Here is a 27661-nt window from a genome sequence, read left to right as displayed (position 1 = left end):
GCTGACATGATATAGAAAATGTAATTGAATGTACAGTAAATCCAATTCATTTCAAAACTGAATGCACATTTTAGTCATACTATTTGTTTCATTCAATTTTCAAATACCACCACCAACAAATGATTTCCAGAATCACATGACACCCATATGTGAAGGAGCAGCTGCTCCAGTTAAGATTTAATGAAGAATAATAGAATCATAAAACTGTAGTTGGAAGGGACCCCAAGGTTCATCTAGTCCAGTCCCCTGCAATGCAGAAATCTCAGCTAAAGCATCCATGACAGATGGCCTTCCGAGCTCTGCTTAAAAACTTTCAAGGAAGGAGAGTCCACAACCTCTCAAGGGGAGTCCACCAGCTCTTACTGTCAGAATGTTCTTCCTGATGTTTAGTCAGAATCTCTTTTCTTGTAACTTGAAGTCATTGGTTCGAGTCCTACCCTCCAGAGCAGAAAAAGCATGCTTGTTCCCTCCTCCATGTCACACAGATGGCTATTATTATATCTCCCCTCACTTTCCTCATTTCCAGGCTAAACATACTCAGCTCCTTCAACCATTCCTCATAAGCCTGTTTGCAGATCCTTGATTGTTCTGGTTGCCTTCCTCAGCACACATTCCAAGTGTCAACATCCTTCTTAAATTGTGGTGCCCAGAACTGAACACAACATTCAAGGTGTGGTCTGACCAAGGCAGAATAGAGTGGTACTATTCTTCCCTTGATCCAGACACTATACTTCTGTTGAAGCAGCTTATCCTGTGCTTGTTTTGCTCTTTCCTTTTCCCTTAGGTCTTGCATCTATTAGATTGTGAGACTGTGGGCAGGGACTGCCTTATCTTTCCATAACTGCACCACTAGAAGGCAGGTGCTTCATAAGTGCATATTAACAATAACTATTTGAAAACAGCGTGGCTCCCTAAAGTTAATACAACCCCCCCCCCCGCCCTGTAAGAGACTATACCTTGTCCGGCAGCCCCCCATTACAATTGCCAATATGTGTATTTATCTAACCTAATTTAATTTATTAATAATATGCCAGCTATAACCATCCATAAAGCAGAGAAAATATTTTTGGATGCGGATCTTCCTTAGAAATGTGTTGTTTTTTAAAAAACAAACCAACCTAAGTCTCTGTTTCATTAAGCAATGCCTTGGTCGGAGAAAGAAAAGTCTCATTAGAATAACCAGCAAAGCAGTATTTGGTTAGCTACTGAATGGCCCGCTTCTGTTTTCCTTTCCGCCTAGCGGGAAACTTTGGAAAACGGGCGGCTGATGCTTTGAAACATTACAACACAACGGAGCGGCGCGCGCTTTGTAACTTTTTTATCCGGCTTCTGGCAGCCTCAGCCTTATCCCAAACTTTTATTTTCACCGAAACTTCTTCATTTCCACGGGCTTCGGCGCTCGCAGCCCTGCCGGGGACCCGGCTGCAGCAGCCGAGGCGGCACTCCTTCCGGCTCTCCCTCCCCCTGCGCTGGCTTAGCAACCCCGTCGCAACCTCTCGGGTCGCTGGAGTGTGTCAACTCCGGTTTCGAAGGCTGCGCAGGTCGCAACACGCCCGGGAAAGAGCGCTTGGGTTGGCGGCGAGTGACGCAACGGCCGCGCGCGCGCGCGTGTCAATAGAGCAACCCTGACTCGCAGCAGCACGTGCATGACCTTTATAATTAAATTCCCCGTTTCACAATAAGCGCAATAAAGGCACTCGGGGCGGTGCATTTGCAAAAAGTAATTATGCCGGGGCCTGGCACCGGAGCTCGCTGAGCAGCCGAGGCGTCGTAGCCCACGGGCAGCGTTTCCAAAACACTGCGCGCGTTCACACCCTCCCACACAGCCCCGGCGGTGCGGCTTTCAGAGGCGGGCGCCGGGTTCAAGGGCGCAGCGAGGCTCTCCCACTGGGTGCTGCTGGACGGGAGAAGCCACGCCGTTGCGTGTGCTCTGAGGGAAGGAGATTAGCAGAGCCTGTTATGCACTCTGTGTGTGTGTGCGTGGCGCCTTGTTGTGTGAGCGCTTCTGAGGGGGGAGCGTCGTTTTCGCTTATCGCCCAGGGCGGGGTGCCGAGATGGCTCTCCAGCGAGCCGTAACCGAGGAAGGTTTCGGTGTCCTCAGGGCGGGGTGTGTGGGGAGGGAGGGGAGGGGAATCGGGGCGCGGCGCGGCCCACGGTGTGGTGGGCGAGTCAAGATGTCCACTTCTGGGCGCTGTAGGGCGATGATGTCAAAGGGGTGGGAGTTTCGCCTCAGGAGGGTGGAGGGCCCTCCCTCAGCGAAGGGGCGGGCACAGCCGCGCCGTGTCTTTGGGGACGGAAAGGTGTTTTGTGTGGAAGGGAGTGGGGGGGTGGCGCTTTGACGACGACGACGAGCGGGGGACGCCGCGCACGGAAAGTCCTGCCAACTCGTGGCGAGGCGGGGCGGGCGCGCATGACGCGAGCGCGCACTAAAACCTGACACTCGCCAGCTGTTCGGGCTCCTCCTCGCCCCCCTCCCTGCCCCCCTTCCTTCTCCCTCTTTCTCCTCCCCTCCCCCGCGGCGTCGGCTGCTGCTGCTGCCGCCGCCGCCCCAGTGCATTGTGGGCGCAGTCCGTTGTTCATTTGCCATTCGACCTGGGCCGGGGCCTGCTGGGGCGGAAGGGCTGCTGCTGCTGCTGCTGGGGCTGGCGGAGTCGGATCCATTGTGGGGGAGAGCGAGCGCTTGAGGAGAAGGAGGAGGCGGCGGCGGCCACACGGGCTAGAGAGCGCCGGGATAAGATTTCAGCCTCCCCCCCCTCGCCCTTATTCCTTTTTTTTTAATTACTCGGGAAGGCTGACTGGAACCTAACCGCGAAGGCTCGCTGCCTCCGTCGTCTTTACCCGTCACCGCGGTCGGTTAGGAGGGGAGGGAGGGGGGCGGGCGACAGTTGGGCGCGCGGCGGGAAGAGAGAGGGAGGGGGCGCGAGGGCGGTGGGGAGGCAGGCGGGCGGGGGGCGCGCGCGCGCTCGCCCGCCATGTTCGCCGAAATGAACCGCAGGACCTTGGCGTTCCGGGGGGGCGGCCTGGTCAGCGCGGCCGCCGCCGCCGCAGTTGCGGGAGGCGGCGGCCCGACGGCTAACGGGGGCGGCGGCGCGAGCGAGGCCTGGGTCCGCCAGGAGGCCGAGCAGCTGAACGGCCAGGGGGTGGAGGAGGAAGTGGAGCTGGAGACTGTGGAGTTCGATGTGCCTGAGCTGGAGGCCACGGACGCCGCCGGGAAGGACCTCCTGCTCTTGCCCACCACTCCTCCGAACTCGGTGGGCGCCGACGCGCCGGTCGCTGCCGCCCCCGCCCCGGTGGGCCCCATGTTCGCCGAGAGGAACCGCCGGACCTTGGCCTTCCGCGGCGGGGGCTCGGCGTCGGCGAACAATGGCTGCGAGGGGGCGGCCTGGCCGCGGCGGCCGTTGAACGGGCGGGGGGCCGGCGGCGGCGAGGAGGAGGACCTGGAGCTCGTGGGCGTGCTGGAGGGGAAAGACCTGGTGCAGGACGGGGGGTCGCTGAGCGACAGCAGCGAGGACGAGGAGGACGGCGAGGGGGGCAGCCTGGGCGATGGCAGCGGCGCCGAGGGCGGCAGCTGCAGCAGCAGCAGGCGGTCCGGGGGAGACGAGGCGGAGGTCAGCAGCGTGGGCGCGGGGGAGGGGGAAAGCATCCAGCACTTCCCGCTGGCGGCCCGGCCCAAGTCCCTCCTGCAGAAGCTGCACGTCTCCTTCCAGAGCGCCTGGCTCAAGGAGTTCCCGTGGCTGCAGTACTGCCAGCAGACCGGACTCGTGTCCTGTGCCTGGTGCGCCGCCGCCGCCTCCACGAACACCTCCGCGGACGGCGGCAGCAACGGCGGCGGAGGGCACGACGAGCTCTGCAAGGGCACTCGCAACTACAAGCGCGCCCTGCTTCTCAGGCACCACATCTCCACCGAGCACCGCCTCAACGAGCCTGTCACTGCTGAGCAGGTCAGTAGAATCAGGGCAGGGGGGGAGCAGTGTTTTCGACGGGGGGGGGGGCGGCGGCTGATGTGGGGGTCAGGGCTGGGGGGCATCTCTTTCTCCTTTGGGGAGTCTCGTGCGAGGCAGCGTGCCCACGTGTGCGAGCTGCTTTAAATGGATTCTCCTCTCCCCTATAGCCTGGGTTTGAGGGCACATTGTACTCTGTTCACCTTCTGTCTCCAGTAAGCAGATTATTCTGCCTTCTGTTTTCAAGCTGACTTGTCTGTTAGTTTTGTTTAGAAGCTTTACCGACTGCCACATAACCTTTTAACATTGTGAGCTGCCATAATATTTACCTTGTATAATAGCTTCCTGTATGGTAATTACTTGTTTCTCCAATCTATTTCTCCAATGTAAAAGATGGGGAATACACAAGTAAGGTTTTCCTGGCAGGCAGTAACCTCTGCAGTTGATCCCTGTGCAAATGTAAAGTGCACATTTGTCTTTGTACCACCACATAGGCCCTGGATCAAGATGCATATATGATGCTTTAACACAGAGTGCCCTATGCTTCAAAAACACAAATAACCACAGTTGGAAAAATCTGTAAATGATACTGAAATTTATTTATTGCATTATATCCCACCTTTTTCTCCAAGGAGCTCAATATGATGTACATTGTTCTTTCTGTCCTCATTTAATCCCCACAACAACCCTGTGAAGTAGGTTAGGCTGAGAGGCAGTGACTGGCTCATGGTCACTTAGTGAACTTCATGGCAGAGTGGGGATTTGAACCCTGGTCCCCCAGATCCTAGTGTAACACTGACCACTACACCACACTAGGTCTAATTGTCTGAAATGAAACTTTGAAGAGTTCTCAGAGTTTTGTGAAAGGTGTAATTCACCCCCACACAAAGACAGCAGATAGTTTATAAATAGTTCTGAAGGATGCTTTGAGTGGCTTTCATTATCTTCAGTGCAATGGTTATGTGTAGAATATTGATGAAACCAAGTGAGTTGCGTAGAAGCTTTTGTGCAGGTTTGCAATATTACATTAATTGTCTAGCCTACTCCAATAGGAATATTCTGTATTCCTAGATACTATCAAACTTTAGAAATTCCCTCAGCTTTCTGGATGTAAAACTGATACTGAAATTAGTTGCACATGACACTTTTGCATCTGCAAGCCTGGATATAGATGATTAAATATCTACATAGTATGTTTGGTTCTACATTTATTAAAATAGTGGTGAAGTAGAATTTTTTACATTTCTAGGAATTCAGAATAGCATTTCTAGTTTTATAAAAATAATTTAAGATTGGTTAGGAGAATCAGCTAAGGGATATGTGAATGAAACAGATGCCCATGTACATCTGAATCATGCGGTCATCTGATGGTTGTGCACATTCAAAGAGCTAGCTTATGGCTAGTGACTTGGCCTAAGGCAAGGGTAGGAGCCCCGGGGCCTCCAGATTTTGTTGCTCCCAGTCAGTATGACTAGTAGAATGGATGTTAAACAGCCCAGCAATCAATGTCTGAGGGCCCACAGGTCTTCCATTCCTGGCATAAGGCAGCACAAGGATCTTCATAACTGAGAAACTGAAATTGGCCATGTGGAAGACAGTGTTCAAAGTTATGGCAGTTCCCCTAAAACTTGCGTGATTATTACAGAATATATGTAACCACAACACAGTCTTTCCCCACCATTCCATGTCTTGGTGTGAGTGTGCCTCTTACCTCATTTGGGTTAGTAGGGCAGTACTAGAGAGGCTGGAATGGGTATAGGGCCTGTGCATAGGCAGGCTCCAAAACATTCTCATCTGGGGGGGGCATAAATAGACTTTCACCCTAAGCATGGTAGGCCAGCACCTCCCCCCCCAAAAAAAATCACTGGTATGTTCTTGCCTCCTTGCCAGAACCAGTGAGTGCTGGACAGATGAGCTGCATCTGACTTTTATCAACACACTCCTGCCTCTTCTCTTCTGGACCAATTGCAATTGAAGAGGGAGCTGGGGAATGGGCAGCACATTACCTGTTGTTGACAGGTGCTGGGAATGGAGGTGGTTGTTGTGTCTGCCCCCCCCCCCAATTGGTGGAGAGATGGGAGGGAGAAATAGAGGAAGCAATCCTGGCAGTTCCTTTACAACTCCAGTCTCAGGGTTAGGGCAGGGAAATCTCTGTACAGGTGCCTAGGAGGTAATTTATGAAGCAGAATGTAGACACCTCTGCTTTCCTGAGCTTGGAGCTGGAAATAAGGATTGTTTTCACTGCGTTTGTGCTTTGTTTTTGAAGATGCTTTCCTCAGAACAGTACAATATTTGGTACTTAAGGGGCAAGGTCATAGTAATGATGATTGGCTTTGAAGGCCAGCTTAAATTTGTGACCTTCTCTATTGACTTCTGTCTTCGTGTGCTACATGTTCCTACTGCTTTTAGCATGGATAGTCACTTAGGCTTTAAGCACTATTGAATAAATGCCTTTTCAATTTTATAAACTTCTAGGTTTTCCTGCTTGAAACTTTTGTGCTGGAAAAAGGACAGTATGCCTTTCAAACACCCAGAGCTTGGTTTGGTGCTTTCTATGCACTGTGCATCTTTTCAGTCTTTTAACTATAGAATTCTTCCTTGTGATTAAAGGAAAGGAAATATTCACTGGTGGCTGTATTTGTATCAACTTGCTGAAAAACAGCTGAAAAACTGTTTCTCATCTGTAGCAGTACTGATCTTAATGAATAGAGTGTTGGAGACTAGTGAAAGCAATGTGTCCTACAGAGTATGTCCTTAAACATTAGCATTTAAATAGTTAACGTATTCTAATTTCTTTATAACAGCTATTGTATTTCAGCACTGAGATAGTGGTGGGTAACAGCTGTAGTTTCAAGTTTACAGGAGTCTCAGATTTGGGAAGTCATTGTTCTGATTCCTTCTAAATGACTTGAATACATTTTGCTTGGGAGATATTTTCCATAAGTCTTATATCTCTTTCTTTCTATTTGAACTTTAGTGGTTATATTTTTCCCTGTAGGTAGCATATCTGGGAAGCCTAACAAATAATTTCCCCCTCAAAGTAAAACATGAGCAGCTCCAATTAGTGTAGTTGTTGCTTTCCTTATTCCATACTTAATTATGTAAAATGCAGAAGTTTTCCTCATAGCCATGCCAGTTGGGCTGATGGGAGTTGTACTCCAAGGCATTGTGAGGGCAACAGATTGAGAAAGCTGGTTTAGACTCATGCAGTGGAGTATATGGGGTATAATATTTTAAATAGGCACAGGAAGCTGATCTCTCTTCAGTTTAAGGATCCCGAAAATAGATGTAGGGCGTTAGTCTCCAAATCTCTTGGGCTTGTGTCTGAAGATCTGTTTGAGGATTAGGTTGTTAAGCTAATTAAAATCCTCCCGTTTGCACATCTTATATTTCACCTTGCATTTCACAGACATTTGAGGGAGCAGCAGTATAAAATAGCAATCTGAATTTTCTTGTAGAATGTATGGAATCCGTTTGTCAAATGTCTAGGTAAAAACTTTGCCTTGTCTAGAAAAGGTGATGTGTGATTATCACAACAGCACATTACAAAGAAAATTTCATTATGCTTTTTTTTAATGATGATTTTCAGTTATGAGAAGTAAGACAAGTAGGATTTCTGTTCTCTTTCCAGTGTAGCACTTGGAAAAGCGCATGGCACACTTCTGCCTGAATATGTAGGCTTTGTGCTCAGCAGGAGCTAAAGTTCTTTAACTTGAAAACTAAATGATCTTCAGCTTCTGTTACTATCATCTTTGCTTCTAAATTTCTAGTGCCTAGGGTTCATGAAGCTGTGTGTTTAGTTAGCTTAGTGTAAAGAACAGACCCAACCCCTTCCCTGTCCATGCATTGTAAACCACTTCAGAAATCAAACACACAATAACAACAATACTTGTGAAATTGCTTGGGTGAAATCCAGTGTTGCATGGATGAACTTTCCCTTCCTCCTCTCTAGCCTGCACACACATCAGCTCTTCCTGCTCTGGAGAGTCCCCAATTCTCTATTAGTTTTGTGGGGCTGCAGGGGAGAGAAATGGTAAGTCCTATTGCTGTGGGCAGTATCCAGAGAAGTGGATTTCTGGCTGTGCAGCAAAACCTCCCTCTCCTTCCCACCATGCATTCTCCAGATCTGTTCTGGAGTATTGGGGGAACTCCCAGAACACATTTGGGTGCACATGGAGAGGAGAAGGAGAGGAAGTTTCATCGTGCAGCCAGAAATTCTATGGCTAATGAAACTTTGTTGGATACCATCCTCTGTTTGCAGACTGACAATTAAATGTTGACCTTTGGGTACACTAAACATAGCTGTGTTTTATTTAATTGTCATCCATCATTAAATATTTCCTGGCTGGTTTACAAAAAAAAATTAAACTACAATATATAATATTTAAAAATGTCAGTAATTAATAAAATACAGCAAAAAACCCCAACCCCAGTTTTCTAGCCCAAATATGACTGAGTCACAAGGCTTGTTAGTGGCTGAAAAGCAGAGGTGTGGTATATTTATACCCTGTGCATTTCTAATGAAATTGTACACCTATGTTTTAATATTTTCTATTTTTTATGTAGATGTCTTGGCATACATATCTGGAGAGGTGCAGTGGGGTGTAGCTATCCTGTTTAGCTGAAATTCTAGGGCTCCAGTCTTGTAATTTGTCTCTTGGAAGTAAGCACCATTGAACTTACTGGGACTTGCCTCCAAGACATGTATAGGATTGTGATGTAAGTAATTGTATCACATATTAAAAAGTTAAAATGTAAACTGTAGTGGTCAACAGTGTGGTATAACTGCTAACTTCAGAAATAAAAAAATAGATTTTTTAAAAATTAAAAATGTGGAAATCACAGCTGAAGACCAGCACTGACATGAAATTATTTATATTGTTTCTATATAATTGGGTGTGAAGAAAATATTTCAAAATCTGCCATAGTTTTAAGTGTCAGCTTTTTGCTGGGATTGAAAATAATCTCATCAGCCTTGTTGACTGTTTACCTTTTTCTTTTTAAAACATATGTTGACTTGAGGATTCTGAATGAAAAGGAGCATTTTGTCTTGGAGGGAAAGACTGGTAGAATAGGTTGCAACTTTTTATAGAAAAATATTAAGTACAATCAGAGTTAGAAATCCGCCAGGTGCATTTTGTGACTGGAGCAGGTCTAACTGACCACGTGGAGATCTCTGGACGCCAGATGACATCTCCATCTGGCTGGCCTCTCCAGCTTTCTTAAGCAGGTAAACAGAAGAGCTTATTTATTGTATTTATATCCCACCTTTTTCTCTAAGGAGTGCATGGTTTAAAACCTCCCCTCAGTTAATCTGTACAACAACCCTGTGAGGTAGGTTAATAGGCTGTGACTGGCCAAAGGTCACCCAGTGAGCTTCATGACTGAGTGGGGATTTGAATCCTAAGCTCCCATGTCTTAGTCCAGCACTTTAACAACTACACCCCCCTGGCTTCCTAGGGTACTACTGCTATGGGGCAGCTATATAAATTAAACAAAATGTCACGTAGAGAAGGGTCTGAAATACTTTTTTTGAAGCTTGAATTTGTTTTATTCTGGATTGTTTGATTTGATGTTTTAATGTGTTGTAAACCGCTTTGAGATTTTTGCTTTAAAATATAAAGTGGTATAGAAATGAAAGGAATAATAATAATAAATTTCATTGCATGAAAAAATGGTACCTAGACATTCTATTGTGGCAACTGTAACCTAGAGTTAAGGTGTCATCTTGAGTTTCTAACCCTGCTACCAATTATAGATTTGTACCTTGCCTTTCAATTGATTAAGTTGCATAAGAAATGAACAAATGTAGGTCAGCTTGCAGAAGAAATGAGTAAATACAGGTCTTCCCAAGACCATAGGATTAGGCAGTAAATGGTAGCTCAGCGGTTTTGGCTTGCTGTTGATTTGTCTGCACATTAACCTAGTACCACTGCCTCGCTGATGTGGGGATCCAGGGCACAGCCCTTCAATGGCTGCGCTCGTTTCTCTCTGGTCAGGGACAGAGGGTGGCACTTGGGGGGGACTGTCGTTGCGCCACTCCTTGGTGTGTGGAGTACCGCAGGGTGCGATACTCTCCCCGATGCTTTTCCACATCTTTATGTGCCCCCTCACACAGTTTTTCAGGTTTTTTCCAGCAAGTTGATACAAATCAACCACCAGTGAATATTTCCAGCTGTGGTTGGATGGTTACATGGGAGCCAGTTGAAGTTAAATCCTTCGAAAACAGAGGTCCTTTGGCTGGGTCAGGACGATATGGGATTGAGGGGCCAACTCCCATCTCCTGCTGGGGCGCAATTAGTGCCAGGGCCATCTGTTAAGAGTTTGGGTGTAATTGACACCTCCCTTTCTATGGAGGCGTAGGTTGCAGCTATAACAAAGGCGGCATTTTTTCATCTCCGCCAAGCTAAGCGGTTGGCTCCTTACCTCTCTCGCTCTGACCTAGCCACTGTGATCCACACGACGGTCACCTCCAGGCTTGATTATTGTAACTCACTCTACGTGGGGCTGCCATTGAGACAGACCCAGAAACTCCAGCAGGTGCAGAATGCCACAGCGAGACTCCTTACGGGGTCCTTGCCACGGGATCACATTCACCCGGTGCTATACCAGCTGCACTGGCTGCCGGTGTACAGGATCAGGTTTAAGGTGCTGGTTTTAACCTTTAAAGCCCTATACGGCCTAGGACCCTTGTGCCTATGCGAACGCCTCTCCTGGTATAGTCATACCTCGGGTTGCAAACGTGATCCGTGCGGGAGGCGCGTTCGCAACCCGCAACGCTGCGCACGCGCGTGATGCGATTCGGCGCTTCTGCACATGCACGTGACATCATTTTGCGCTTCTGCACATGCATGAGCACCGAAACCCAGAAGTAACCCGTTCTGGTACTTCCGGATTCGGCACAGTCCGCAACCCGAAAATGCACAACCCACAGTGTTCATAACCTGAGGTATGGCTGTATGTCCCACAGAGGACCTTACGGTCTTCAAATAAAAACATCTTGGAGATCCCGGGCCACAGGGAGGTTAGGCTGGCCTTGACCAGAGCCAGGGCTTTTTCTGCCGTGGCCCCGATCTGGTGGAACGTTCTGTCACAAGAGACTAGGGCCCTGCAGGACTTGACATCTTTCTGCAGGGCCTGCAAGGCAGAGCTGTTCTGCCAGGCCTTTGGCCAAGGCACAGTCTAACCCCCTCTCTCCTCCTGTAATCCTCATAGGACCCTAACACAATGGTTGCCATTAATTTGATTCTGAATTGATTTTAGAATGTATTTTAATTAATTGACTGTGATTTTATGTACACTGTGCTATTTCTACTTGTTGTTGGCCGCTCTGAGCCCGGCTTTGACCGGGGAGGGCGGGATACAAATAAAAATTTATAACAACTACTACTACTACTACTACTACTACTACTACTACTACTAACTGCTTGCTAGATTCTTACAAAGAATTCTGGTATTGGGCAGTCTTTTGGTAATTGATACAAGTTCAGACATGAGTTGACAATTTGGGATGTCCTGAGCGGTCTTCTTGTTATTCACCATTAGGCTTGCCTGCATCTTCACTAGTTAGCATTCATTATAGTTCAGCATTAGAGCTGCCATGGCATAGTGGTAGTTACTGGTAATCATAGCTTGTTTTAATACAGAGATTGAGCCAGTTTCTAATCCTATTTGGCAGTTGGGCAGGGTTCTGAGCCACTCTTAACACAAGGTATAGTCCGCCCCTTTCCAGGTGCAATCAAGATCTGCTACTGCTCTTGTTGCACCCCACAAATTGGTAATTGGTAACTAAATTTCTAGAAAATAGCTTTGGCACATGAGTTTTTAAAGAAGAATTGTTTAGCATGATACTGCTTTAGGATCACTTATTACAAAGTATCATAGAATTGTAGAGTTGGAAAGGACCCTGAGGATCATTGAGTCCAACCCTCTGCAATGCAGGAATATGCAACTGCCCCATATGGGGATAGTTCTTACATTAATAGTAACTTTTTTCAGGTGTTATATTGACACTGACATCAGGTCTTACTTGTATTTTTGTCACATGTTCTCCAATATGTATACTGAGATTTTTAAAAAAGAAATAAGGTAATCATCAAGACTTGAATGATAATAGCAAATGAATAATAAAACCACAAAATATCTATTGCTCAAGCATGGGGCACTTTGGGAACAAGCCAAAGCCAGGTTTTGGTTGCTGAATCCTGAATTAATTGTGCTCCAATTAACAAATGCATTGCTTACATTGTCATACGTTTTCAGCTATATCCTATTACCAGCTGTATCAAGTTATTAGATGATACAGCAGTTACTGTAACTGGGTTCACATCCCAGCCTCTGGCTTTATACCCATATATCAACATGGGTTTGTGTTGCTAGAGCAACCACCAACTTCTGGTGTGTAGAGCTGCTGCACAGGACAGATTAGGCTGAAAGTGTGCATGACAAAGGTGAAATTGATGTAGCATTTTGCAGCAACTAACAGTTGCCTTCAGGTGAGTATCAAAGGCGTATGTGTGTGCTACTGTTACTCTCTCCCCCCCCCCCGGTCCTCTTTCTGCCTAGGATACAAAGAGTTCTAGTCCCATTGCTTTTGAGGGAGTGTTAGTTGATACCCATAATTGTGTTAACTGAGATTATTGGTTTGGTAGGCAAAGACAGTGGAATCATCTATACTTTTTCTGGGTGTGTAACTTGTGCAAGGAAGAAAGGCACCACTGACTATTAATTTGTGGGATGGAGGATGAGGGTGAGAGGACCTCCTCTTGTGAGGGGGCTCTGCTGTGTCAGTAAACTCTGAAACAGGCACACCTTCAACTTTGGATCCACAGGATCAAAAGCTCCACGGATCACTTCAAGGGCTTCTTCCTTGGTTACTCTAGCCTGGAGCTAGTATAGCAAAAATTAATTTAAAAACAGCAACACATGCGCACCCTGGCCGATGTGGGTCAGCAGGGCTTTGGATGTGCCAGTGGAACTACTGCTCCACTCCTTCCTGGCTCCTTATAACTGCTTTGTTAATCAAGATATAAAATTGTCCTATCTATATTTATATAAATATTTCCTCTTCAATTTGTTAGATAGGACTAAGGTGGCAGGCTAGCTAAAAATTCAGCCCATAAATTTTGGAGGAAAGCTTGTGAAAAACCTTGGGTGCAGAGAGAACAGGGAATGTATACTTGTTCACTGTGCTAACTAGGAATGAAGAGAATAGGAGGCTGGAAAGAGATAGGAAAAAATGCTATTGATTTAGAACACCTGGGAATATTGCTCTCCCCTTTTAGTAGTTCTGTTAGCTAGCATATGTGAGAATTGCCTTGTTAGTGCAAGTGAATGAGGCTTACGAGAGGCCCATTTTGGGCTCTTCTTGGTGTTCCTGATTTGAATCCATACTTCCTGGCTTGGAAGGGAAATATTGTAGGCTGTATCATGAGGAGTAAAGAATGGCCAATGGACTTATGCTGGGACTATCTAGAAGTGAAGCAGGGATGAGTAGACACTCCTTGCAGTGTGTGCTTGGCTGAGTTTTATTTCTATAGCAAAGGATTAATCACCTTATTTTGAGGTCATTGGATGAAAGAACTGAGATAATTGCTCATCAAATTTGCAGATGACACCAAACTTGGAGGGGTAGCTAATGGTGTTGAATACAGAATTGGGATTCAATATGACCTTAGCACAGTGAATGGAGAACTGGGCCCAAACCAACAATGTGAATTTCAGTAGGGACAAAAGTAAGGTTCTGCACTTAGGAAGGCAGAAGCAGTAGCACAAATAAAAGGTAGGGGGAGACTTGGCTTACTAGCAGTACATGAGAAAAGGATCTAGGTGTCTTGTGGACCACAAGCTTAACATGAGTCAACAGTGTGATTCAGCAGCAAAAAAAGCTAATGCTGTTCTAGGCTGCATCAACAGAAGTATAGAGTCCAGATCAAGGCAAGTAATAGTCCCTCTTTATTCTGCCTTGGTCACACCACACCTGGAATACCATGTCCAGTTCTGGGCATCACAATTTAAGAAGGATGTTGACAAACTAGAATGTGCAGAGGAGGGCAATCAAGATGATCAAGGGTTCTGGAAACCAAGTCTTCTGAGGAGCTGTTAAAGGAGTTGAGTATGCTTAGCCTGGAAAAGGGGAGACTAAGAGGAGATATGTAGGCCATCTTCAAATAACTAAAGAGCTGTCACATGGTGGAAGATGGAGCAAGCTTTTTTTCCTCCTGCTCTGGAGGGTAGAACTCAAACCAATGGCTTCAAGTTACAAGAAAGGAGATTCCAACTAAACATCAGGAAGAACATTCTGGCAGTAAGAGCTGGTGGACTCCCCTTGAGAGGTTGTGGACTCTCCTTCCTTGAAAGTTTTTAAGCAGAGCTTGGGTGGCCATCTGTCATGGATGCTTTAGTTGAGATTCCTGTATTGCAGGGGGTTGGACTAGATAACCCTTGGTGGTCCCTTCCAACTCATGATTCTAAGTGCAATTGCATTCTTCAGTGAGGGAACAGTGCCTGTTTCTCCTAAGCAGCTGGAAACAGCATGAGGTTGTATCCTTAATATAGCTTATCTGCTTGTTATCAAAAAGGCATTTCTAATCCAGTTGGTAGTAAAGTTTATCATAGAGTCAAGAAATAATGAGTTGAAATAGTTGAGAATCCTTGATTTGTGTTGGCTGCATGATACCACTTTTTAAGTGTATGTTTTGTTGAACTGAACGATGGGGCGGCTGTGTGCTGAGCACTAAACAAAATACTTATTTAATTGGGAAGTTAGAAATTAAAAAAAAATAGCCTTATTCATTTGGAACTTAAAACCAAAAAGTCAGTACTTAGATGCTAACTTCTTAATTTCTCCATTCTCAATTACAGGAATCTGAAGTAACATCGGAATTGGCTAATGAGAGAGATTGTGATTACAACATTAGGCCAAATGAGAACTCTTACTGCTATCAACTATTACAAGAACTAAATGAGCAGAGAAAAAAGGGCATTCTTTGTGATGTTCATATTGTAGTGAGTGGAAAGGTCTTCAGGGCTCACAAAAACATCCTGGTTGCAGGCAGCCGTTTCTTCAAGACTCTATATTGCTTTACAAACAAAGAAAGCCGTAACCAAACCACTGTTACCTACTTAGATGTTGTTGCTGTTCAAGGCTTCTCTGTCATCTTGGACTTCCTATATTCTGGCAACCTTGTGCTTACAAGCCAGAATGCAATTGAAGTAATGTCAGTGGCCAGCTACCTTCAAATGACAGAGGTTGTCCAATCCTGTCGCAATTTTATCAAAGATGCCTTAAATATAAGTATAAAATCAGAAGCCCCAGAAGCTGTCGTTGTGGATTACAATAGAAGGTCTGTTAGCAGGGATGGATTGTCTTCAAGGGATCAGAAAGTTGCTAGTTTTTGGGCCACACGAAATCTTACTAACTTGGCAAGCAGTATAAAAACTGAAAATGATGGCTACTGCATAGATGAGAGCCAATCTGAAAATTACCAAATGCATGATTGGGTCCAGGACAGCTCACCTGAAACGGCTGAAAATGAATCTCAAGGTGAGGGAAAGGTGTTCGTATGGAATGATATGAGCTCACAGGGACAATCGCTTCAAGAACCTGGAAAAGCAAGAAGGAAAAACCAAACTGCTAAAAGGTTTGTTTACAATATACCACCCAATAATGAAGAAACATTAGAAGAATGTGCAGCTACTCAATCATCGGTCCAATATCCAGAAGAAGACTTGCAGTTTATCAAAGAAGAAGCAGGTAAATACTAGTAGCATAGTTATCCTAAGCACCATGGTTTGTTATATTCATTGACTTGTCGTAAATCTGTTTAGAACAACCTCTCACGTGGAGTAAAATGTGCTGTCTGGGTGTAAACTTGTTCCTCTATAACACACTTTTCCAATTTAGGCTAGTTTAATTTTAAAATTAGATTTACTTGTAGCAACCGCTTTGTTCTGTGTCTTAGAAGTGATACATTTAAGGTAGGGGTGCCAAGGACTCTTAAATAATGCTTCCTTTGCTGTGCTGTTCTGAGACACTCAAGCCTTTTATAAGTAAAAGCGGGAATGGCAGTTGGTTTTATAATTTGATTTAAAATGGGCCAACCCTTAAAGGGAGATGGTGGGGCAATCTGACTTTTCAGTGCCACAAAAGGTGTAGATGTTGTTTGCTTCTGAAAGGCTTCTTCCTTTCATAGTTGCCCACTGCTTCAGCATTCTTAAGTCACATAGGTAATTATTTTATATTGGTTATTAAATTTGTTTTTCCAAGACCACATATTTAAGGAGAAATTACTGGATAGGCATCTTAACATCATTTCTGTGTTTTAAATTATAATAATGGTGAAGATTTTGACTTAATGACATGACCAAGATTGTGGATGCGCAATTTTAAATGTTCTAGCTTTCCAGTCCTATTGTGTTTGCACTTTGTTCTGAATAGGCTACTATTTCATCATATGGGTTCCTGGCATTATAGCTCCTGACAGGGTTCACATTACCACCAAAGACCTTTTTATCTGCTGGGGAGCGGCAGGCTTTTTCTTAAATATATATTTTTCATTTTTTCGCCAATTAGAACCAGTTTCTAAGAAGTAACTTTTGGCTCATGTTAGCACGTTCATTGATTTGGTGTATATTTCTGCATTAGACCAGTTACTTTCATGTCCAGCAGAAGATGGAAGAGTCTGAAACACTCAGGAGTACATTGTTTTATATAACAATTATCAGGAAGCATTTGGAGCAGTGGAGTAGAAAAATTTGTAGAAAAGTTTCCTGCATCTTTTTCTCATGGAAAAGGTTCTGTGTTATAAATTCATTAGTAACATTGATTGTCTGTCAGTTGCAAGTCCAGTACAGTGGTACCTTGGTTCTCGAACTTAATTCATTCTGGGAGTCCATTTGATTCCCGAAACTGTTCGAAAACAAAGCCGCGGCTTCCAATTGGCTGCAGGAGCTTCCTGCACTCAAGTGGAAGCCACGTCTGACATTCGGTTTCTGAAAAACATTCGCAAACCAGAACACTTCCAGGTTTACGGCGTTTGGGAGCCAAGCTGTTCGAGTACCAATGTACCACTATTAGGCAAGCTCCTCAGTTCAACATTAAACATGCTAAATTAGAATAATTCTCTAGGGCCAGTGGGGAACCTTGGGCCGCAGGGACAAATGCAGCCTTCCAGGTCTCTGTTTGTAGCTCTTGAGTCTGCCCAGCCACACCTCTCATTCACCCTGCTTCTCACCTTCTTTAAGTGTTCTTGCCTAGCTTGCATGTGTCCTTGCACTCTGATAATACTTCTTCCTTGTCTGGATGCAGGATATGTGAGTGTGTTGAAACTAGCCTATTAGCCATCTGATATCTTGCAATGATCTCTAGAGCTCATGTGAAATCTTCCCTGAGACATGTTTTTCTGTCTTAGAAAGAGCTTTTAAGGCAAAGCTTTCCAAACTGTCCTGAAACGTTAAGTGTGTTGGCTGCACTGTCATGCAAATGCTCCCCGCCCTCCTCCTCGGGCTGGAAAGGGGTTAGTTAACCTCCTGTTTGCTAGTAAAACTGAATTACTGTGTTACAAAATGATGCATGTCTAAAACGTGTGTCACCAACGTAAAAAGTTTGGAAAGTTCTGTTTTAAGACCTCTTCCTTGCTTACTGGGCTCTGAGAAGGTCTCACACAGGTAGTGATGGTCGTGTGGGGGCAGTTCTGGGGTCGTTCTGGCTGTAGGCGATTTTGGCTTTTCTTGTAGTTCCTGGAACCTACCCCCCATGCAAATTGTGAGCCATCTGTGCAACACATTTGCTCATCTAGTGCTTCTCAGTACACACTCAAAATATTTACTCTTGCTAAATCCTAGGTTGACTTGCCGACTTAACTGTGTGAGTATATATTCAGGTCATGATACAAACAGTCCTCAAGAATGAGACTACATTCTTCTGTCCCCTTTACGTTGGAGTATGACCTATCGGAATAGTCTATCAGAACATCAGTATCTATTTGTATAGGATCTATCAGTAGCTATTTGTAGTATTGCAACAAACTTGGTGTTTATTTTGCATGCAAAAAGACTGTTTTGCATTGCCTGCAAAATTAACATAAAATTAAATCTATCTGTTTTAAATTTAGTCATTCAGGCTGATGAAATATTCATAGCCAGAAGGGTTCAGTCGGGTTTTTAGTGGACAGGCATTTGATACCCTACCCATTTTCTATGGCTATTACATGCTGACTTATTTATTCAGACTAAATATGTGCTAATTTTTTAACTTTCTTTTTTTTTTGCAAAATTTTGCTTTTCTTGTTCTGAAAATTGCAAAGCTCATGCAGCTGTGCCTTGAGTGTTCTGTGCATTTAAATGTTTAAATCATTTTCATTTGTACATTCACATGTACAATGATGTAGGTCCTTAGGGAATTCTGTGAGATAATTAAACAATTGACATGTAAGATTACTTTCCATGTTGCTAATAATCCATGGTCTTGTACTTTCTTGTTCAGAGATTAGCTTAATATGCAACATCCCATGGTAATATCGGTACCATCATTCTTTCCGTGGTATCTGTCCTTAGGGTAGGTTAAAACGTTTATAGATTCCAGAACACATCAAAAATCTATGAGAAGATTTAAACATTTTTACCCACTGGGCCTGCAAACATTTGCATATCGCCACAAATAGTGACCATAAACTGAATTCTATCAGTGACCACACCTACTGAGGAAAATAACGCCTACTAATCCAGATTTCCAGCATGAAATATGGAGGTGTAGGTTGTTTTTTTTAAAAAATATATATGTTGAGCACAGGAGACAACTGGTATTTAGAGGAGGAATGGGATCTTGTGTCTCATTCTGCTTTGGGGAAAGTCTGAAACAGTTTCTTCTACTTTGAGTCTTTGTATCTGGTGCAAAATGCGAGAGTGTTCAGGCAATGGCCATTCTACGCTTGTTCAGTGCACACATGCATTGCTGCAACCCAGAAATGGGTGGGCAAAGGGGTGGGGTGAGGGGGGGGCTTATGTGTGGGGGGGGCCAGGAACTCAACCCCTGTACAAATTGGGGGTTGACTGTAATTTGTTTTGTTACAAGTGTTTGGTAGCAGTAAGAGAATTGGCAGAAACTTTTGATTTATACTGTTTGGGTAAAATCTAGACTTGCAGTGTTAATCATTTTTAAAAGTTTAATCAACTAAAAGTGCCTTAATGAATCAGCAGCAGATTTTTTAAAAAATATAAGTACTTATAAAAGCTTTGGATGGCAAGCACCATCTTTAAGAGGTATTATTCCTTCTCAAGGCCAAACTGCATGTGGCATTAACTCTGAGATTGCAATAATATGAACATTTTATATATATATAAAAAAGTACACTGCTGCAGTAGAGCCTGAGCAGTATTAAGCCATTGAAATTGGTGAACCTAAGACTTAAGTATTGATTTAAGCGGGTCTACTCTTTTAACAGTATTTTCCCACTTGATTTGGTTTACCATTGAATAGAAGTATACTCTATTGTAGTCAATTGTAGTCCCCAGAGCAGCACCTCAGGATCCTCATGCATGATTGCCATTGGAATGATGTTGCCAGGATGAAAGGGTTAAAATATAGTTGTTACTTACTACTACTCTTTCTTTCTGTCCATACTATAAAGGAAGCCGAGGGCAGGTAAAAATCATCCCAGGGTACCTAACAATGACAGTTACAAGCTTAGACTGCTGATAGAAATAGCCGAGGAAAGCAAAGCTAATCCATTATACAGTATTGAATGTTCCTGGAACAGGCCTCAGTTGCCAGAGACAGTGGAAATCAAACTTGGGACTTTTACTTGTAGAGCATTAGCTTTACCATAGAATTATGCTTTCTGCTCAAGATCTTACTTGTACTGGCCAATAAGTCAAGTAGGTGTGCCTGTGGGAGTAAGAGGATTTCATATATGGTAAGACTTTTATTGACACTTACTAGTAGCAATCAGTGTTAGAAACTGAGATATGAAAGCTAGGAGCTAAATGGCACCTTAAATCTAGGTTATGGGCGCCATAACAGAGTGTCTCGGCGCACTTTTTTATAACAAGAATGCAAAGCTGAAAATGAATGATCTGCAGATAAAGTCTTATGTTCATTTTTCACATGGTCTAGTCCTCCTCTGAAGACTGCAAAAAACAAAGCCATACTTCCCCTACCCACCCCCCTAATATTCTTATGAGGGTCCCTTCTCCAGTCTTCAGGGAGTGGCTGGAAGTGGGAGGCAGAAAAAGGTCCTCCTTTCTTTCCAACAGTGGCAGTTTCAGTCTGACATCTTAGATGCAGTACTGCACCCAGAGCTCAGAAACTGCTAACATTAATGAAATTCTGTGTCACAAACTGTGCTAGAGAACAGTGGGAGTTTTGAACGCTGGTGGCAATATGTTAGGGCAGCAGCTTATGGAGAGAAGATGCTCCCATGCTGTTGTAGCCTGCTGCATCCTGATTGGTTCTAGGTACATTGACTTCTGAGAGCATTGTGGGAAGTTTACAGTAGCTTGTGGTGAGGGAAGGTATTTACTATAGTGATATTGCTTGGGCTGCAGTTAATGTGGTTAGATCCTGAAATGCAGCTCATTGGGCTGTGCACAAATGACTTCAGGTACTTTAACTGAATGCTCAAGTACACCCCCTTTCCCATTGCAGTCTTTCCCCCCCATTGTGCATTTGCTTTGCACATTGTGTACAACCATTTTAGTAGGTGTGGCTGTTTAGGTCCAAGTTCATCTGTGGAGGCTGAGTTTCACTTATCTCCCAGGATGAATTAGTTTCAGTTGCAGATCTACTGTTTGTTTACTGTTTGCATTTTCTCTTGAATGTGGTAGGTGGGAATGACTATTGAGCAGTTTTATTCAATAGTGTGCCTGTAATGTAAAACCACAAGTGCTTAGTGTGGTGAGGACTTCAGGAGAGAGTCTCTGTTGTTCTTACCATATTTTAGATCCTTTTTGATAGCACCTCTTCTGCTACCAGCTTTGGGGAAGAAATGTTGGGTAAATGCAGGTCCTTCCGAAACTGTTACTACTTCCTCACTTGCTACAATTTTTATGAGTCTTTATTTTATTTGATTGCCTGTATGCAACCTGGCATGCCTTTAGGAGGAAGATCAGCATGAAAACATAACAAATGAAAAGCTATAGGGAGTTCTTTGTCCTTGCAACTCTACCATAAAAAATGGATTGTGGAAAGTCACTTTGTTTTTGTTTTGCATTAATCTGTGCTTGCCTGCCACAATATTGTGCCAGTACAGGATGTCAGGCTGTTCCTCTGAGCGGGTAAAGAAATCTGTCTAGCCAATGACAGTGATGTACAGTTTGTTTCACTACCCACACACCTTCACCTGTTGCAGGGTTTGTACTCAGGCTTAGCTAAAGGCCAGTGCATGACCACTGTGCCTGTGCAGCAGTATACAAGTCTCACTACTTCACAGTGGCTTCTGGCAAAGATAGAATTTTTAAAAAATGTCTGCATTCTTTACAGGCTACTGTATAGATAAAGCAATCATGTGTACTTAATATTTTTTATATAATTTTCCCCTATAACATCTTTCAACAGGTACCTCAAATGATTTCAAGTTTGGAATGTTTCCGGGTATCTCAAGTGATTTCAAGTTTGGATTGTTACCAGGTTCTTCAAACGATTTCAAGTATGGCTTGTTGCCTGAATCCTGGCCAAAAGAAACCTGGGAAAATGGCAAGTATTAAGTATCTATGCGATTACTCTTCTTATATTTGTGATTTCTAACTTTCACCAGGAAGCAAAATAACTGTCTTACTATTAGCTTTCTCATAAACTATTTGCTCATAGACAGTATCTATGGTACTTGGGAACTTTTTTCTGTCTGTTGATGAACTACAATGTTGCTTTAATCTTGTTCTCCATTTGAAGTCACTAGGTGGCACTGGTGACCACCAGCTCTGAAATATGGTCTCTCACAATAATATTTGGAAGTAGTCATTGCTTGCAGAAACAGCTAACACTTGCAGTTAATAATTGATTAATAGTGAAAGAGCAGATAGAGATGGCCAGTGGTGAGTAGAAAGGTTTCAGTCTCTGCCCAGACAAGTGAAACAGTGGGGATGCAGATCTCCCCTTGCTTATAGGATCTGAGATGGAGCAATGGTGAGCTTGGAGACTACATGCCTGTGTGTTGTGCCCCTATGTATGTGGTATGCATGTGTAATGCTGCTCTCAGGCTGAATTGGTCAGCCATGTCTGATATACATATTCCATTCAATTTTTAGGAAGGTGCAGGTAAAGCCCAAGAGAAGAGCATTGCATTGGTATTCTTTCATCTGATATGCAAGCCAGAACTAAAACAGGGTCAACAGATATTATTAAGTCTCCAAGTTCATAGAATTGTAGAGTTGGAAGTGACCCTGAGGGTCATCTAGTCCAACCCCCTGCAAGGCAGGAATCTTGGCTAAAGCATCCATGAGAGATGGCCATGCAATATTTGCTTAAAAACCTCCAAGTAAGGAGAGTCCACAACCTCTGGAAGGAGTCTGTTCCACTGTCAAACAGCTCTTACTGTCAGAAAGTTCTTCCTGATGTTTAGTTGGAATCCCCTTGTAACTTGAAGCCATTAGTTCCAGTGCAGGAGAAAACCTGCTTGTTCACTCTGGTGGCAGCCCTTGAGATATTTGAAGATGGCTATCGTATCTCCTCCCAGTCTCTTTTCCAGGTTAAACATACCCAACTCCTTCAACCGCTCCTCATAAGGTTTGGTTTCCAGAACTCTTGATCATCTTGATTCCCCTCCTCTGCACATTCTAGTTTGTCAACATCCTTCTTAAATTGTCGTGCCCAGAACTGGACATAGTATTCCAGGTGTGGTGTGACCAAGGCAGAATAAAGTGGGACTATTACTTGCCTTGATGTGGACTTCTGTTGATGCAGCCTAGAATAGCATTAGGTTTTTTTGCTGCTGCATCACACTGATGACTCACGTTAATCTTGTGGTCCACTAAGATCCCTAGATCCTTTTCACATGTACTGCTAGTAAGCCATGTGTCACCCACCTTATATTTGTGCACCTGGTTCTTCCTGCCTAAGTGCAGAACCTTACATTTGTCCCTACTGAAATTCATTTTGTTAGTTTCTGCCCAGTTCTCCAACCTGTTGTCATCTTGAAACTTGATTATGTCTTCAGCAGCATGAGCTACCCCCTCCGAGTTTGGTGTCATCTGCAAATATGATGAGCATCCTTTCAATTCCTTCATCCGAGTCATTTATAAAGACGTTGAACAACAACAGGCCCAGGACAGAACCCCGTGACACCTCACTTGCCCTTTTTTTCCAGGTTCATAAGAAATCATTAATGAGAACTCTTTGGGTTCAGTCTATCAACCAGCTAGAAATCGCCTTAACAGCCCATTTTACCATGATATTCTGTGCAAGAACATCATGGGGGACTTTGTCAGAAATCAAGATATACTATGTCCAAAGCATTCCCTTGATCCATCAAGCCTGTAACACTCTGTATAAGAAAAAGAAATGAGACTCATCTGGTGTGACTTGTTTTTGAGAAACTCATACTGACTCTTAGTAATCAAGTTGGATAAACTCCATCTCCAGTGTCACTGAGGCACCAAAAAACAAGTGTTGTTATTGCATCCAGAATTGATAGTGGACAAAGAGTGCCTGAAGTGTGAAACTCTTCTATTTAGAGAAGGGGGAAGAAGAGAAGAGGTAAAGAAGCCAGAGAGCTCCAGAGAAACCCAACTTTCTACCTAAGGGTAGATATTCAGGCTGAATTTGAGATGGTTCTATTCTCTGGATAGGTCTTGAAGATTTTTGACCCTGCCTTCTGACTTACTCCTTTCCCATCTGCTCTCCTACAGGAATAATGATAATAATAACCAACTACAAAAGATTTCAGTAACATCTGCATATTGGTCATGAAGCACTTTTTGTGTGTTGCTATATTATCGGTTGATATTTGTATGGTCACCATGTCTTTTTTCTTGTATATGATTCTTCTGCGTTTATAGGGCTGTCTTCAACTAGATGTACTCTGGGAAGACATGTTGAATCAGTGGACATGACCAACTGCTAAGTGTCAAATTGCTACTTATTAAATTTGTTTGTGTTTGGATTTTTAGGTGACTCTTCTTTAATCATGAACAAACTGAAGTGTCCACACTGTAACTACGTAGCCAAATACAGAAGAACACTAAAGAGACATTTGCTCATTCATACAGGAGTGAGATCTTTCAGCTGTGACATTTGTGGAAAGCTATTTACTCGTAGAGAACATGTAAAAAGGCATTCCTTGGTATGTAACAGCTTTAAATTACTATAGTGAACTGTTGAGGAGAGCTTGGTGTGGTGGATAATAATTTTTCCTTGTCTATAATTCTTCAATCTAATGTGTTTAACAGTGTAATCCTAACCATATCTACTCAAAAGCAAGTCCTGTTGAATTCAGTGGGGCTTACTCTCCAGTAAATGGGGTTAGGGTTGCAGACTTCTGCCAAATTCACGCACAGTTGCAACATTCACTTTCTGAGACCTTGAACTTTCAGGTCATTGCCCTGTCATAATGTTTTAGAGAGTAGTGTCATAGGGTTGTCATGCAGGGCTGGGGAGAGGGAATTGTCTTTCTTCCTCTGCAGCTCTGGGGCTGGAAGGAAGGCTCAGGCTTGTGTTACTTGTCTAAAACTGTCTGAGCATTCGCTGTAGTAAGTAATATTGGTGCACACTGGCAATAAGACAGCTAAGCTGTTCTGCTTGTAATAAAATTGTGTTTTAATTACTTGTATTTCCAGAAAGTTGCTTTCTGGTTTTGATACTTTTCTAAATCACTGCCCAGGAATAGCATAGTTAAACATAAACTCTGGATTCAGTAAGGAATAGAAGTGTTTTTGTAGTTTAAGTCAGGTATCTAGTATAACAATGACAATAGCTATTGTAGTTACAGAGGTGACTCTCAACTTACATGAGAGTTATGTTATGAGGATGGTACGCAAAGCCAAAATAATGTACAGTCAAGGCACATTGGGTTCAAAGGTGGGTGAGATTGCCAAAGTCTTTTTCCCATAAACTCTCCCTCTTTAAAATATTTTTTTAAAAAAATTCCAGGCACGTAAAGCTGAATGCTTGAACGTTAAATGTACGTATGTTGTGAATGAACTGTACTACAGAAACACTGGTGTATTTCTGACGTCTTGTGAAATTCAACATTTTGGGTCAACTATTAATAGTTCGAGTTCATGCTTTGAAAGAGTTAATACAAAATGTGTGAAACTATAATTTGGATTAATAGCTGTGGTCAAAGCAAATTGTGATTGATATGAAACATAAGTGACTTATTGACACTGATTCCTCTTGTGCAGGTTCACAAAAAGGATAAAAAGTACAAATGTATGGTGTGTAAGAAGATTTTCATGCTAGCAGCCAGTGTTGGAATAAGACATGGATCTCGACGTTATGGTGTGTGCGTTGACTGTGCAGATAAATCTCAACCAGGAGGGCAAGAAGGAGTAGACCAGGTACAGGACACAGATTTTCCTAGAGATGAAGAGTTTGAAGAAAATGAAGTGGGGGAGGCTGACGAAGAGCTGCCTGATGATGTAGAAGAACAGAATGACCAGACTCGATGGGATGAATCTGGGGAAGTCTCTGTGCCTTTAGAAGACTGAGGTGGCTTGATCTTCTTAAGATGCTTTATTTGGACGTCACATGGATTGACCATGTTGAATTTTTGGACTGAAGGCTTGGAAACATGGTACAGGCTGGATGGAAGTTATGTTGCTGTGAAAATCGTAGGGTCAAAGCCTTATAGCAAAAAAAGGATTATTAATTTTTTTAAGATATTTGCACAGGACTGTAAAGCATACAGCCATTTGGTTGAATTATAGAGTCCTCACATCTACAGTCAATTATCAAAAGAAATGTATTTTTTATTATTTATAGGATATAGCTATTTGGGTCCTAATCAAGCATAGTAATAACTGTGCTTGTGTTACACATCCATGTGTTCTTTAACATGAATGAAGCAAATTGCAATCTTTGGAGTTGACTCCATTGAGATTCCAATCATAGTTTGTGAACAAAATGCAGCTAATTTGGGCTAGCGGCTCATGTTTCCTGAAAGGGGATTTTGCTGCACCTCCCTTGCCTTCCCCTCAATGGTTTAAATATCAGCATCTTGATGACATGAAGCTAAGTCTTTTAGTTTTGTCAGGATGTGGTTTAGCTGACAAGTCCTGGAGAACTTAATCATTGATATTTAATTTACTGACTTTCTGGTTTTTGATATCTTGAGTTTGCATAAAGCTACTTTTCACCAAAAATACAATAATGACTTAAAGCTACAAGGAGGATTGTGATTGGAATGAAGTAAATTTCTCCTTGTCACTTAAATAACTTTATATTAGACACTTTCTGGCATGGCTACCCATGTTTTAATTTATGTTTTCTTAGCACTATTCCTATTGGCTATCATTTTTATTCACTACTGTATACCTCAGTCCATCACAAAGCATAGAGTCCTAGAATCTGAGGAGTGTCACAGAAGTAAATGTAATTGGCTTTTTTTTTTGTTTAAATAGTTCAACCCAATTTGTCTGCTTTTGTCTATTTTTGTTATGTGGAAAATTAGACATGAGCTGTCATTTTTCTTTCTTTTTTGTGCCCCATTGCTCTTCATTAAAGTGAACACAAAATGAACTTTTGCTTCTCTCCTATTTTGGGGGTTCTTTTATATACCAAACTACATTTTAATTGGCAGCTTAATTTGCTGGAACTTTTTTTTTTTAAAAAAATTGGTATTTGTTAGTATAACTGCTAGAGCTATTTATCCCCAATGCTCTTTGCTTCTGTTTTTGGATGAGATATTGAAACTTGAATTTTTGTAGCCATAAATCTTTTCTAAACTAATCATTGTACCAATGATTTCAGGCCTTTTTCTGAGGGAAGGGAGGGTATTGCACCTTTTTATGCTTAGAATTCTCAATTTCAACTAGCCTGAATGCAAGTGAGCTACCTGAATGCTACCTGCATTCAATATATTTCTATGTCACAATGAATAAATATGCACAGCATTTACCATAACACATAGCTAGGCCAGTGTGATAGTACTGTATTATATAAGTTGAGGGGTCACCATATTTGAGTTTAACTTTAAAATGAGTATATTTTCCTATTTTATATCTGATAACTAAATTATGGTAGTTGTGTGGTAAACTTAATTGCTTTGACAGATGGAATCTTAATGGTGCTCCATCTGATTGAAGTAGATATATATATATATATATATATTTAAAGAGACGGCTTTATTATCCCTTCTTTCAATACAACAATGGCTTAATATTAGACACTGTTTCTGCAGGATGAAACAGAGATTATATGGGTATTAAAATGTATAACCTTTTCTATCCAAAACCTTCATTGGTAGAATCCACATCACTGTAAACCTGACAGATGGGTAGCTCTTGCGTTTTACTTTTAAAAAACTGAATACATCTTATTCTCGTTCTAGACTGAAATGAGTAATGTGTAATTCTGGTGGGGTCCAAAGTAGAAAATAGTGGGCAAAGATAATATGAATGGGAAGTATTTTAAACGTTAAGTAAATGTTCTGCTCTGTGAATATGTAAGTTATAGTATAAAGATTCTTCCTCCCCATTTATTCCCCTTAAAATAGTTTACAATTGGTAGATCTATATATATATAAAAAGATATATATATATATATATCCAAAATCCACCTAAATCTG

General features: G+C 43.0%; 1 protein-coding gene across 1 annotated transcript; it reads left to right on the top strand.

Moving 5' to 3' along the window:
* Positions 1-2957: 2957 nt before the first annotated feature.
* ZBTB10 (zinc finger and BTB domain containing 10) lies at positions 2958-26613 on the top strand. Its single transcript, XM_053395782.1, has 5 exons — positions 2958-3941; positions 14805-15696; positions 21496-21633; positions 24045-24217; positions 25278-26613. The coding sequence occupies exons 1-5, from the start codon at positions 2973-2975 to the stop codon at positions 25581-25583; spliced, it is 2478 nt and encodes an 825-aa protein (XP_053251757.1). The 5' UTR covers positions 2958-2972; the 3' UTR covers positions 25584-26613.
* The last annotated feature ends 1048 nt before the right edge of the window (positions 26614-27661 follow it).

The sequence above is a fragment of the Podarcis raffonei genome, chromosome 7 (assembly GCF_027172205.1).
Source record: "Podarcis raffonei isolate rPodRaf1 chromosome 7, rPodRaf1.pri, whole genome shotgun sequence".
Classification (NCBI taxonomy): Eukaryota; Metazoa; Chordata; class Lepidosauria; order Squamata; family Lacertidae; genus Podarcis; species Podarcis raffonei.
Note: the sequence above shows the minus strand (reverse complement) of the source record. Positions and strands in the feature narration are given on the sequence as shown.